General features: G+C 41.5%; 3 protein-coding genes across 4 annotated transcripts in view; 2 read left to right on the top strand and 1 right to left on the bottom strand.

Annotated features, from left to right (window-relative positions):
- Window positions 1–12,500, bottom strand: part of elfn1b (extracellular leucine-rich repeat and fibronectin type III domain containing 1b) — a 94,784-nt gene that overhangs the window by 33,982 nt on the left and 48,302 nt on the right. The gene's annotated exons all lie outside the window — the stretch shown is intronic.
- Window positions 2,306–7,558, top strand: LOC131347042 (UDP-glucuronosyltransferase 2C1-like). Of its 2 annotated transcripts, none has more exons than XM_058380883.1 (2): window positions 2,306–2,444; window positions 5,973–7,558. In XM_058380883.1, exon 2 carries the CDS (start codon window positions 5,981–5,983, stop codon window positions 7,556–7,558), a length of 1,578 nt encoding a protein of 525 aa, XP_058236866.1. In that variant the 5' UTR covers window positions 2,306–2,444; window positions 5,973–5,980. The 2 variants fall into 2 exon arrangements, with proteins under 2 accessions (XP_058236866.1, XP_058236865.1); XM_058380882.1 differs by having other exon boundaries at window positions 2,416–2,553.
- On the top strand, window positions 10,088–11,710 carry LOC131347266 (UDP-glucuronosyltransferase 2C1-like). Its single transcript, XM_058381248.1, has one exon. It carries the CDS (start codon window positions 10,088–10,090, stop codon window positions 11,708–11,710), a length of 1,623 nt encoding a protein of 540 aa, XP_058237231.1.

Below are 12,500 nucleotides of genomic sequence, written 5' to 3'. Positions count from 1 at the left end.
CAACAAAGAAGGAGGAAGAAGAAAAAAGCAGCAGCTCACACTCATCACTCTCCTTCGATAAGTCCAGAGCTAATTTTTTACAGATTTTTACAGATACGCTTCTGCTTTCTTCAGGATTAATGAGCAGGAGGGGAAAAATTACCTTTGTCATTTATTCCATGAAATTCTCGGAGCTTCACTTAATTGACGTGAAATCATTAAATTCTCTTTGTGTTAATGATACGGAATGACAGAGCGCGAATGTGAGGGAGGAAGAGAGAGAGGGTCAGAAGAAAGTGTATCAGTCACACCACAGCCGCAGAGTGGGTTTTAAGGGAGAATTAATAATGGATACAGTTTGAATAAAGAGCATGAATGAATCATGAATTCAAATAATGTATATTAATACGTTTTCCCTCCTATTCTATTCTTATTGTAGTTCAGACAGAAAGAGTAGGGGTGTGTGTGTGTATGTATGTGTGTGTGTGTGTGTGTGTGTGTGTGTGTGTAAAAGATCTCGAAGAAAAAAGACTCTAATGGGGGGGAAAACTTTTTTTTGGAGCAAAACTGAACTGAAGCTCAGCAGGAGAAGAGGAAATGAAATGAGAGCATCTGATCCCAAAAATCAATTATTTCACTTGATTATGAGAATAATATGATCATGTTAGGAAAATGTTTATATGTGTGTGAAGAATCACATCCCCTTCATTCGATAAGCAAGGAATCGTTTTTATTAATTAGCAGAGAAAATATTCACATCTAAATACTGACCTGGAAACATCAAAAGATTTTAAAATGGTTTAAAGTGAAGGCAGAACTCCACACATGTAGAAGAAATGAAGTTAAATACACCTTCCTCTATATCCTGAGTGGCCGATGTCTTGTCCAGTTAGAGGTCAGAATTCCAATCACACACTATTCCTACCTTTTCCACGTTTTGTCTGATTTGTCCTTGTGTTTTTGGATTTTTTATACTGATTTGCACTTCTCAACAACCGTAAAAAAAAATAGATGTAGAAATAATGTGTAAAGAATCACATGCGGAATTGGATGATTTTAAAAATGTATTAATTATCAATAGAGTGAAAAGTGTGGAAAAAACGTGTGTAATTTATCTCATGTGAAGTTGATGCAACTTTTCCAGAAGTCATTCATTTACACTCCGTTTGATTCCCGCTTGTTATTCACACGTGGAATAGTGAGCTAACTGGATGGGATTATTAACAATGACGCTGGATTTGTCCGTTCTTTGAAGCCGTGGTCATTATCGAGATCTGGACGACAGGTGTGTTCGAGCAGATAATAGCTCTTCAGGGAGAACATTCCTGATGCGTTCCTGCTGCGTTCCTGCTGTGTTCCCAGGACAGCCTCCGGATCTACCCTGACCCTGACCTGGATAAAGCGCTTACTGAAGATAAACGAATAATGCAGTGAACTTCAGGATTAAGTTTTCACTTGTCACCTTGGAGCTTAAAGGTTTAAAGGTTGAAAGTTTAACCAACAACAGAGGGTTTATCAGAAAGCGTTGCACAAACTGCTGAGAACCACAGAAGATAGATAGATAGATAGATAGATAGATAGATAGATAGATAGATAGATAGATAGATAGATAGATAGAGAGATTTATGGGGGAAGACTGCATTAGATGCAGAGCTGAATCAATGAACAGCAATGTAATGTATAACAATAAATGTGTTGTTATTATCCAGGTGGGTGAGAGTTAGATGAAGAGCAGTGGAAATGGTGTCCTCTGGTGACCTGTTCAGATGGTAGCTGGACTGCTGTGGGTCCAGTGTATGTGGGAGACTCGCTATGAGGTGACTTAGAACCAGATAAGCACTTCATAATGATGGGGGTGAGTGCAACCAGGTGGAAATCATTCAGACACTCTGCTCAGGGACTGGGATGATAGTTGTAGTTTTCAGACATGTGGGAACAGTGGCCTGGGCCAGTAACAGGTCCAGAATGTCAGTGAAGACTTGTGCCAGTTGGTCAGCACATGTCCTGAGCACACCTATGCCACCAGGAGCCGCTGACCTCTACTCTGCTCAGTGCTGAGAGATGTTGGAAGGACACTAAATGAAGAACACTAATAACAGCAACAGCAGAGCTTCTAGAAGAATCTACAGCAGGCTGTTCCTCTGGGAAAGGTTCATGATGAGACTTTTGACACACAAACTTGTTTTTCTTCATTTCACGAAAGTGAGGTGAAGGTCATCACAGAACGGCTGTGTGATATTTTCTTGTGAAATGATGAACTGATAACGGTGGGAGTGGTTGAGTAAACACTGGGCTACTCATTAACATCAAACAAGAAGAAGGTAAAGAACAAGTGTAAATGATGTACGTGAAGAAATCTTTACAACAGCCAGAACTTTCAGCAGTTTATCTGCTCACATCACCGCTCTGGACTGTTTCCTGTCCTCACAGTATCTCCATCTGACCAGCTGAAAGCTCTCACTGCAGTAAGAGTCACTCATTAATCCAGCTCCTTGAACTGAATGCTCTTTGCTCTCTCACACACACACACACACACTTCAGTGATCTTCTGTAGCTCGTGGGATTACGTCTATGGTACGTCTGCTTGATGATTGGATTATATTGTGGAGTAATACATTTAGAAAGGAATGAATTGATTTGTGGGCCGTTCCTGTAATAACTTTATCTGTTATGAATTTGTGTTAATGTAATTTTGCATCAGTTTTTAATGAAAATACAGTGCACCTGGGGGATTGATCATTTCCAATGACGATAATTATTAGATTATCATTCATCATTCTCAGTCTGCAACGAGGCTACGTTAAATTTCATATCATTTATCTCGGCTGTAGTAAAGCTTTTTAATCAACACCTTCAGATCTCCAGTCATGTACAGTCATATATTTTATGCAGAGCTTTGTGTTGGCATTTATCCCCTTTTATTTTTACATATGTTGTGGTGTTAAATAATGAAACTAAAACAGACTTTATATAGGATTTCTACTATTTAATTTATAGAATATATGTGTCTATAGTAACAGCTCATTCACAGGGACATGTACAGCAGACACTCCATATAACCTCAGACTAATAATAAACACTGTACAGAAACTGACAAAAAGGTTAAAATAATCTGGCTTTTTAATGAAAATCCTGGACACTGGTCTAGCTTCACTCTCTCCTCTTTGGTATGAGCAACAAAAAAGTCTTAATCAGCTCAATATTAGTGGTTTTCCTACCAAAAAGCTAGCTGAAGGAGGAAGCGACAACTAGCGATGTCAGACATGAACGTGAATAATCTTTGAATTTCATCAAAACATTTATATTGCCCTTTATTACAATATTATTTTAACACATTACACCAGTCCTGCAGCTCTGGGTGTTATACTCATTCCCCGGTCGTGTTCATTCCCTTTTCTGTGATTGGCAGCTGGTTATGAGGTTCCACGCCTTTTAAAGCTCTACCAATCATCATGAAGAAAAATCTGTGCTTCCAAGAGGGACAAACAAAGAGCACACTGTCCAATAATTGTTTAAATGTGTTTTTTTTTTCTGTATGAAACTCACCCCACTACACTCCATTCCACCCCACTGAAGCCCTGAGTCCAGGCGTGGCTCAAAACAACCTGACCACCAATTACAATCAGTCATTGTTCAGGTTTTTGGATAGACTGCATTTATCTGTGGTTTAGCTTTGACTGGAGTTTAGCCCTGGTGGCCAGTCACCTCCTCCCTCCCCCAGGGGTGGTCTGCAGGCCTAACCACTGCTTCACTGCTTTGAGGATGAGTCTAAGAAGACCTTTGGCTGGGGGACACACCCTAAGAGAGTAGCAATGCAGACACTACACACATCTAAGGAACCATCAGCTGTCTGCAGTTGGTGCTGGTCATCTTTGACTAATCTAATCTTCTCAAGAGGACAGTGATTCTGTAAAACATGCTCCCCTTGGGCACTCTAATATTCTCATCACACAGGAGATGGTCATGGAACCAACCTGTAAAAGTCTGATAACAGTGGGGTGTCTGGCAGCGGAGGCAGGTGTGAATTAACCGGAAGCTTGTAGTCAGGCTCCTGCATGTCAGGGGCATGGTGTATATGGGGTCACTAGCAGCTGGAATTGAGGCTGTGTCAGGTTGATTGCTATGTGACTGAACAGCCCTATTTAAGCACAACACTGCTCAGCCTAGCTGGTGGGAAGAGGTGGCCTACACTCACCATCAAAGTCCACCTGAACGCTCATGCCGTTATCTCATCAGCTAAACGTGTAGCAGCAGTGCAATGCAAATAAACATGTAGATACAAGAGCTTCAGTTAATGTTCACATGAAACATTAGAATGAGGAAAAACTGATCTCTGTGACTTTGCTAATGGCATAGATCATGGCTCCAGATGGACTGGCTTGAGTATTTCAGAAATTGCTGATCTCCTTCTACTAGCAGCTTCATAGTTCAGTGACTGGTGACTTGTGGTGATAAATTTACTGCAGGTGTGAACATAGCTTCAGGTGGATGAGCTACAACAGCAGAAGACCAGATCATGTTCTACTCCTCTCAGACAAGAAGAGGAGAGGAACCTGATGTGGTCTTCTGTTGTTGTATCCCATAAACATCAAGGTTTGATGCTTTGTGCAGGCTGAGATGCTTTTCTGCTCACCACATTTGTAAAGCAAGTTTATTTGAGTTACAGAAAGATTTCCTGACAGCTCCCTAAAAAGGAAAGCACTGGTTTAGGGTTAGCCCTAACTTTATGTGGAAAGGATTCCTTGCTAGTGGACATCTTCATGGGGTGGGTCTAGCAATCGAAAACATACTTCTCCCAAGCCTGAGTGAAATATCAGTAGGCATCACTGAAGGTGTATCCCCCAAAGCAAGAAAAGATTTGCCACATCTATTACCACATCTGCCACACTTCTTATTGCATATGCAGCATCTATTACCATCTGAGAATGAAGGACTGGTTATGTAAATCACCAGATAAAGTGCTTTATGAAATCATCTTGCTCAGTGACAATGCCATGGTTGAGGAAGTACAACAGGATCTGGAATGGAGTGCTTGATAGATATGGTCTTGGCCAGGCAAAAGCAAATGGCTCTCTGTTCTCGGCATGTCATGACTGTCTCTGACCATCTCTTTTGCAAAAGTATAAATATAAACCATGATGTATATATGCTTCTTCCTTGTGCTGTCACCCAAATGACTATGTCACTGTTTGATGCAAGGACACTGGTGATGACCTTGTGACTTGTGTGCTCGCGTACTGATTGCTGGACTGGCCACATGATTATGTCTCCACCACCAAATGCAGAGGCCAGCAAGTCTGGCTACACTGCCCAGCTAAGGCCATCTGAAGCTAGAAATGAGTTTTGGTACTCTTCAGACGTGAATCAAAGGGAAATTGTTCTTTGTTCTTTGATTTCAGTGTCCATGGCTCAAAAGTGGGATTCTATAAGCTCTGCACTTTATAAGGAATCAGCTCAGACTCAGCTACTGAGACAAAAATGTTTTCATCACATACATTTTGATCACATACACCACAGAAATGATGTTTTAACAAGGAGAAATATCTTGGGACTATATTCATGAACATCTCACTTGCTAAGATGACGTTTTTGTAAGCACGTAGAACGTCTTTGAACAAACCGTCATCCAAGGCTCTCAGTCATCATTGGCATAAACGTACAGGGAGGTTCAGCTGCTTCCAGGAGACTATCCACCTCTACATGTGTGACACCTGACCAGGTTCCCAGTCTGATGAAAACTGTCCCCACCACCTAAAGTGTTCTTCCCAGGGTTATGGTAGTGCTGGTTTTCTACCAAATGCAGTGCTTTGTACCAAAGCCATATTTTTTTTCACTCATCAGAGAACCTGTTTGCTTTTACAACACATGAGAATTTAAATGTATTTTTTTCAATAACAGATTATTGGCTGTTGGAGGAAAACCTGTCCATGAATCTCTACAGACACTTTTATCTCTTAATGTACTTATCTCTATCGTTCTGTTCATTACTGTAGGTGCTGCAATGAATGGACTAAAAATGCAAAGCTCTGGCCTGGTCTTGCTCAGCCTGCTGGTAGCCTCAGTCTATACTGGGAAGATACTGGTCTTCCCTGTGGATGGCAGCCACTGGATCAATATGAAAATCTTGATTGAGGCTCTTCATACCAAAGGTCACAACATTACAGTCATACGATCTTCAGACAGCTGGTACATTGAAGAAACATCTCCACTCTACACTTCCATCACTTTACCAATTGCAGGGAATTTTGATAAAGAATTCATTCAGAATGTTATAAGTAGGCTCTTGGAGATTATGAGAGAAGGTTCCACATGGGCTCGACTGAAACTTGAGAAGGAGATGTGGGACCAATCAGTTGAAATGTTTGAGAAAGAGAGAAGAATGATGATCAGCATGATTGAAGACCAGGAACTGATCCAGTCTTTGAGAAATGCCAAATATGATGTGTTTCTTACTGACCCTGTTGTAATGAGTGGCACAATTCTAAGCCATTATCTCCACCTGCCTCTTGTCTTCAATGTTCGCTGGACCATAAATAATGAGGGACATTTTACAATCGCTCCATCACCACTTTCTTATGTTCCTCTGCCAATGTTAGAGCTGTCAGACCACATGAGCTTTTTTGAGAGAGTGGTGAACGTGGTCATGTACGTGGTAACTAGATTACAGGTTATGTATTTTATGGATTCAATATACAATGATGTGTGTAATCAGCTACTTGGTCCAGGAGTAAACTATTTTGAATTAATACAAGCAGCAGATTTGTGGCTGTTCAGAGTTGATTTTGTCTTTGAATTTCCACGTCCTACCATGCCAAACGTCATCTACATGGGTGGTTTCCACTGCAAACCATCCAAACCTCTTCCACAGCATCTCGAGGACTTTGTCCAGAGCTCGGGTGACCACGGTGTCATTGTCATGTCTCTGGGAACTTTGGTTGGTCAGCTTCCTCATGATGTAGCCAATTTAATAGCTGAGGCTTTTGCAGAGCTTCCACAAAAAGTTATCTGGAGATATAAAGGGGAAAGACCTTCCACAGTAGGGAACAATACCTTAATAATGGACTGGATGCCCCAAAATGATCTCCTTGGCCACCCTAAGACCAGAGTGTTTGTGGCTCATGGTGGAACCAATGGAATTCAGGAAGCTATCTATCATGGAGTTCCTATCATTGGTTTTGGACTCGTCTGGGATCAGCCTGACAATCTTGCAAAAATGAGGGTGAAGGGAGTGGCCAAGAATGTGAACTTTGCAACTGTGGACAAGGACTCCTTCCTTTTAACCTTGAAAGAAGTTCTCCATGACCCTTCATACCGGGAAAATATGCAGAGACTCTCCAGACTCCACAGAGATGTCCCAATAAAACCATTAGACAATGCTGTGTTCTGGATCGAGTATCTGATGAGGCATGGAGGTGCAGCTCACCTACGAACAGAGTCCTACAAAATGCCCTGGTATTCTTACCACTCTGTAGATGTTGTACTGTTCCTGCTGTCTGTTCTCTCATTTATTGTCTTCACTACATTTATAATCATCAGACATGTCTGCTGTAGGCGGGGCATCAAGAAAAAAACCCAATAAACAACAGTACACTTTGCTTAAAAATATTAGAGAACTCACCTAAAGTATAGGGCTAACATGATCTGGTTAGAATAGAATAGAATAGAATAGAATAGAATAGAATAGAATAGAATAGAATATTTATTATACATGATATGGCCAAAAGTTTGTGCACCCATGACCATCATACCCATATTAGTGTCCTATTTCATCCCAAATATGTTCAGTGGGGTTGAGGTCAGGGCTCTGGACCTGCTGTGGTCATGCTGGAACGTTTGGGCTTCTTAATTCCAGTGAAGGGAGCATTAGACAGTCATTCTATACAACTGTGTATGTTCAATTCCGGGGAAACAGTTTCAGAAGAAAAATATATGGGTGTCATGTTCAGGGTGTAAATACTTTTGGCCTTATAATGTATGTGTTCTCTGTAAAGGCACTATTGCTATTTTAACAGTTATGTACACGATTCCTCAGAGAATAAATAAAAAGCTTGAACCTGGGCTTTTCACTAAGGGCCGTTATTCAGAGATGGAGATTTAAGTCCAGAAGTAAGGAAGGTTCCTGGTATTCAGACTCGGGTTCCCTTCCTAATGAAGTGAGTTTCCTGAGCTCCACATTCAGATGTGTAAAATCACCTGCATGTACTTTAACCCTCTGAAGCTGAGTGTAAGCTTCAAAGATGGTGTTTAAACCCTGTCTAGACCACTGCTTTTAAACCCAAGCTGGGTGACTTTGAGCAGAACACAGACCGGTCTTTAGTCCAGAACAATTCTGACCATGGACTTCAGAACAATCTTCATGGACACCAGGAGATAATAGAGTAAGAGTCATTCATTAATCTGGGATTTCTGAAGTAAATGCTCTCTGCTCTTTTAACTCTTTCACCCACACACACACTGACTCCACCCCCCACCCCCCATACACACACACACACACACACAGATTTAAAAGAACTTATTTGGTTTATGGGATCGTGTCTGTGGTATGTCTGAATGTTTCATTTCATTTGATTATTGAATAATGGATTTTCTTTCTAAGTGAATTGATTTATGTTCCTCCATGTAATAACTTTATCCATGATAAATTTGTGTTCATACAATTAGCATTTTACTATCTATCTACTGTATGATAAGAAAAATACAGTCTACCTAAGGGAATGAGCATTTTAAATGATTATTATTAAATGTCTTTGATCAAACTTTTACAATTTAGTTTGTACTTCATTAAAATTCAAATCATTTTTAGTCGGCAATGAGGTTATATTTTATTTTGTACCATTTACAGATCTTTAATCTCAGTTGTGGTTTGAGTTTAATCAATACATCAATTTATGTGTTTAAGTATAATTGTGTGGGGGGGGGTCGTATAAAAAGTGTACAGGAATGTAGTGTTTATTTCATTAAGCAATAGAGAAGTCATTTTCCAACATTTTTTTCAGCAGATGTTTTGGAGAGCCTCTTCACAGTGATATAAAAATAAATCCTTTACTTCTAACATCATCAGAAGACTAGGTTTTTGTTAAGCTTTGTTAAACTCAAACGCTGTCAGACTGGATGGACAGTGTTGTTGTTGGTGATGGTGGTGATGATGGTGGTGATGGTGGTGGTGGTGGTGATGATGGTGGTGATGATGGTGGTGATGATGGTGGTGATGGTGGTGATGGTGGTGATGATGGTGATGATGGTGGAGATGGTGGTGATGATGGTGGTGATGGTGGTCGTGGTGATGATGGTGGTGTTGGTGGTGATGGTGGTGATGATGGTGATGATGGTGGAGATGGTGGTGATGATGGTGGTGATGGTGGTCGTGGTGATGGTGGAGATGGTGGTGATGATGGTGGTGATGGTGGTGGTGGTGGTGATGATGGTGGTGATGGTGGTCGTGGTGATGATGGTGGTGTTGGTGGTGATGGTGGTGATGATGGTGATGATGGTGGAGATGGTGGTGATGATGGTGGTGATGGTGGTCGTGGTGATGGTGGAGATGGTGGTGATGATGGTGGTGATGGTGGTCGTGGTGATGGTGTTGGTGGTGGTGTTGATCATGGTGGTGATGGTGGTGGTGGTGGTGATGATGGTGGTGATGGTGGTGATGGTGGTGATGATGGTGGTGATGGTGGTGGTGGTGGTGATGATGGTGGTGATGGTGGTCGTGGTGATGATGGTGGTGATGGTGGTGATGGTGGTGATGATGGTGGTGATGGTGGTCGTGGGGATGGTGTTGGTGGTGGTGTTGATGGTGGTGGTGATGGTGGTGGTGATGGTGGTGATGGTGGTGATGATGGTGGTGATGGTGGTGATGATGGTGGTGATGGTGGTGATGGTGGTCGTGGTGATGGTGTTGGTGGTGGTGTTGATGATGGTGGTGATGGTGGTGGTGGTGGTGAACAGCAATTTTAAAAGTCTTAGCTTAGGTTCGAAGCCAGCTTGAGGTTTGACCCATCACACCCACAAGTAATAGTTTGCTGTTAGAGTCAAATCAATAATAAAGAGTCTTGTATCTCTTAATGTACTTATCTCTATCGTTCTGTTCATTACTGTAGGTGCTGCAATGAATGGACTAAAAATGCAAAGCTCTGGCCTGGTCTTGCTCAGCCTGCTGGTAGCCTCAGTCTATACTGGGAAGATACTGGTCTTCCCTGTGGATGGCAGCCACTGGATCAATATGAAAATCTTGATTGAGGCTCTTCATACCAAAGGTCACAACATTACAGTCATACGATCTTCAGACAGCTGGTACATTGAAGAAACATCTCCACTCTACACTTCCATCACTTTAGGAAAGTCGGCCCTTTTTGAGCAAGATTTTATCTGGAATACTGTGGGCAGGTACTTGGAAATTATGAGAGAAGGTTCCACATGGGCTCGTTTAAAACTCGAGAAGGAGATGTGGGACACAGTGGGTGAACTGGTGGAAAGAGAGAAAAAAATGTTGATCAGCATGACTGGAGACCAGGAACTGATCCAGTCTTTAAGAGATGCCAAATATGATGTGTTTCTTACTGACCCCGCCTTTATGAGTGGTGTTGTTGTAGGTCATTATCTCCACCTGCCTATTATCTTCAATGTTCGCTGGACTGTACATCATGAGGGACATTTTGCAATCGCTCCATCACCACTTTCTTATGTTCCTCTGCCAATGTTAGAGCTGTCAGACCACATGAGCTTTTTTGAGAGAGTGGTGAACGTGGTCATGTACGTGGTAACTGAATTACAGATTAATTATTTTATAATTTCACAATACAATGATGTGTGTAATCAGCTACTTGGTCCAGGAGTAAACTATTTTGAATTAATACAAGCAGCAGATTTGTGGCTGTTCAGAGTTGATTTTGTCTTTGAATTTCCACGTCCTACCATGCCAAACGTCATCTACATGGGTGGTTTCCACTGCAAACCATCCAAACCTCTTCCACAGCATCTCGAGGACTTTGTCCAGAGCTCAGGTGACCACGGTGTCATTGTCATGTCTCTGGGAACGATGGTTGGTCAGCTTCCTCATGATGTAGCCAATTTAATAGCTGAGGCTTTTGCAGAACTTCCACAAAAAGTTATCTGGAGATATAAAGGGGAAAGACCTTCCACAGTAGGGAACAATACCTTAATAATGGACTGGATGCCCCAAAATGATCTCCTTGGCCACCCTAAGACCAGAGTGTTTGTGGCTCATGGTGGAACCAATGGAATTCAGGAAGCTATCTATCATGGAGTTCCTATCATTGGTTTTGGACTCGTCTGGGATCAGCCTGACAATCTTGCAAAAATGAGGGTGAAGGGAGTGGCCAAGAATGTGAACTTTGCAACTGTGGACAAGGACTCCTTCCTTTTAACCTTGAAAGAAGTTCTCCATGACCCTTCATACCGGGAAAATATGCAGAGACTCTCCAGACTCCACAGAGATGTCCCAATAAAACCATTAGACAATGCTGTGTTCTGGATCGAGTATCTGATGAGGCATGGAGGTGCAGCTCACCTACGAACAGAGTCCTACAAAATGCCCTGGTATTCTTACCACTCTGTAGATGTTGTACTGTTCCTGCTGTCTGTTCTCTCATTTATTGTCTTCACTACATTTATAATCATCAGACATGTCTGCTGTAGGCGGGGCATCAAGAAAAAAAAAACAATAAACAAATTGGTAACCATTATGGCTGAGTTAACAGTCACTCAGTAGAAACCAGCTGGAATTGTATTAAACTTATTGTATAGAATTCTTAATAAGACGAAGCTAGATGATGGATTTCTGATGTTTTTATTGTTAGAGGTGTGGGATATGTTATTAGGCGCATTAGCTAATAATAAATTGTTCTAGTGACTCCAAAAGTTTTAGAATTTGGTGATATTTACCTTCTGTATTGTATAAATGCAGATAAAATATGATTTGTTCATGAAAAATAAGTAAAAGCAGGCCATGTGGAGAACTGGAGCTGGAATATGGTGTGGTTTATACCAGTTTAGGGTTTTATAGCAGATGCTTTCCTCTTTACTGGCCGTGCTCAGAGCTTTTAATATCAACGTTTTCCTGCCAGAAATAAAAGCCTTTGGTCAATAAGATGTGCTGGACTTTGATAATAAATTTAATTGCAGGCGTTTATTTGGTTATAGTGCAAAACAAATGAGGGCCATGCAGCTGAACGCAGAAGAGAGCCGCAGTGAAGTCGCTCTGTATAGCCGTGTAAACACCGCTTATGATCCCAGTGAATCATCTGATCTTTCATCTTTCACAGTCTCTCGATCTTCACTCTGTCTCAGAAAATGTCTATTCAAATTTATCCAGACGTTTGATTGTTGGGTCTCAGATTATATTTATTATAGTTGAGTAAACTGTAATACAGGAAGCAGAAGGACATCAGAGACATCACTACAGACTTCAGAATCTAGGGGAGAGTCCAACACAGGGGGCGGAGTCTGTCTGAAACTGGAGAGTTTTATGATTAGACACAGTTCTGATCTCGAGCTGTGTC

The sequence above is a fragment of the Hemibagrus wyckioides genome, linkage group LG26 (genome assembly GCF_019097595.1).
Source record: "Hemibagrus wyckioides isolate EC202008001 linkage group LG26, SWU_Hwy_1.0, whole genome shotgun sequence".
NCBI lineage: Eukaryota > Metazoa > Chordata > Actinopteri > Siluriformes > Bagridae > Hemibagrus > Hemibagrus wyckioides.
This window is presented reverse-complemented; position numbering and strand designations above follow the sequence as displayed.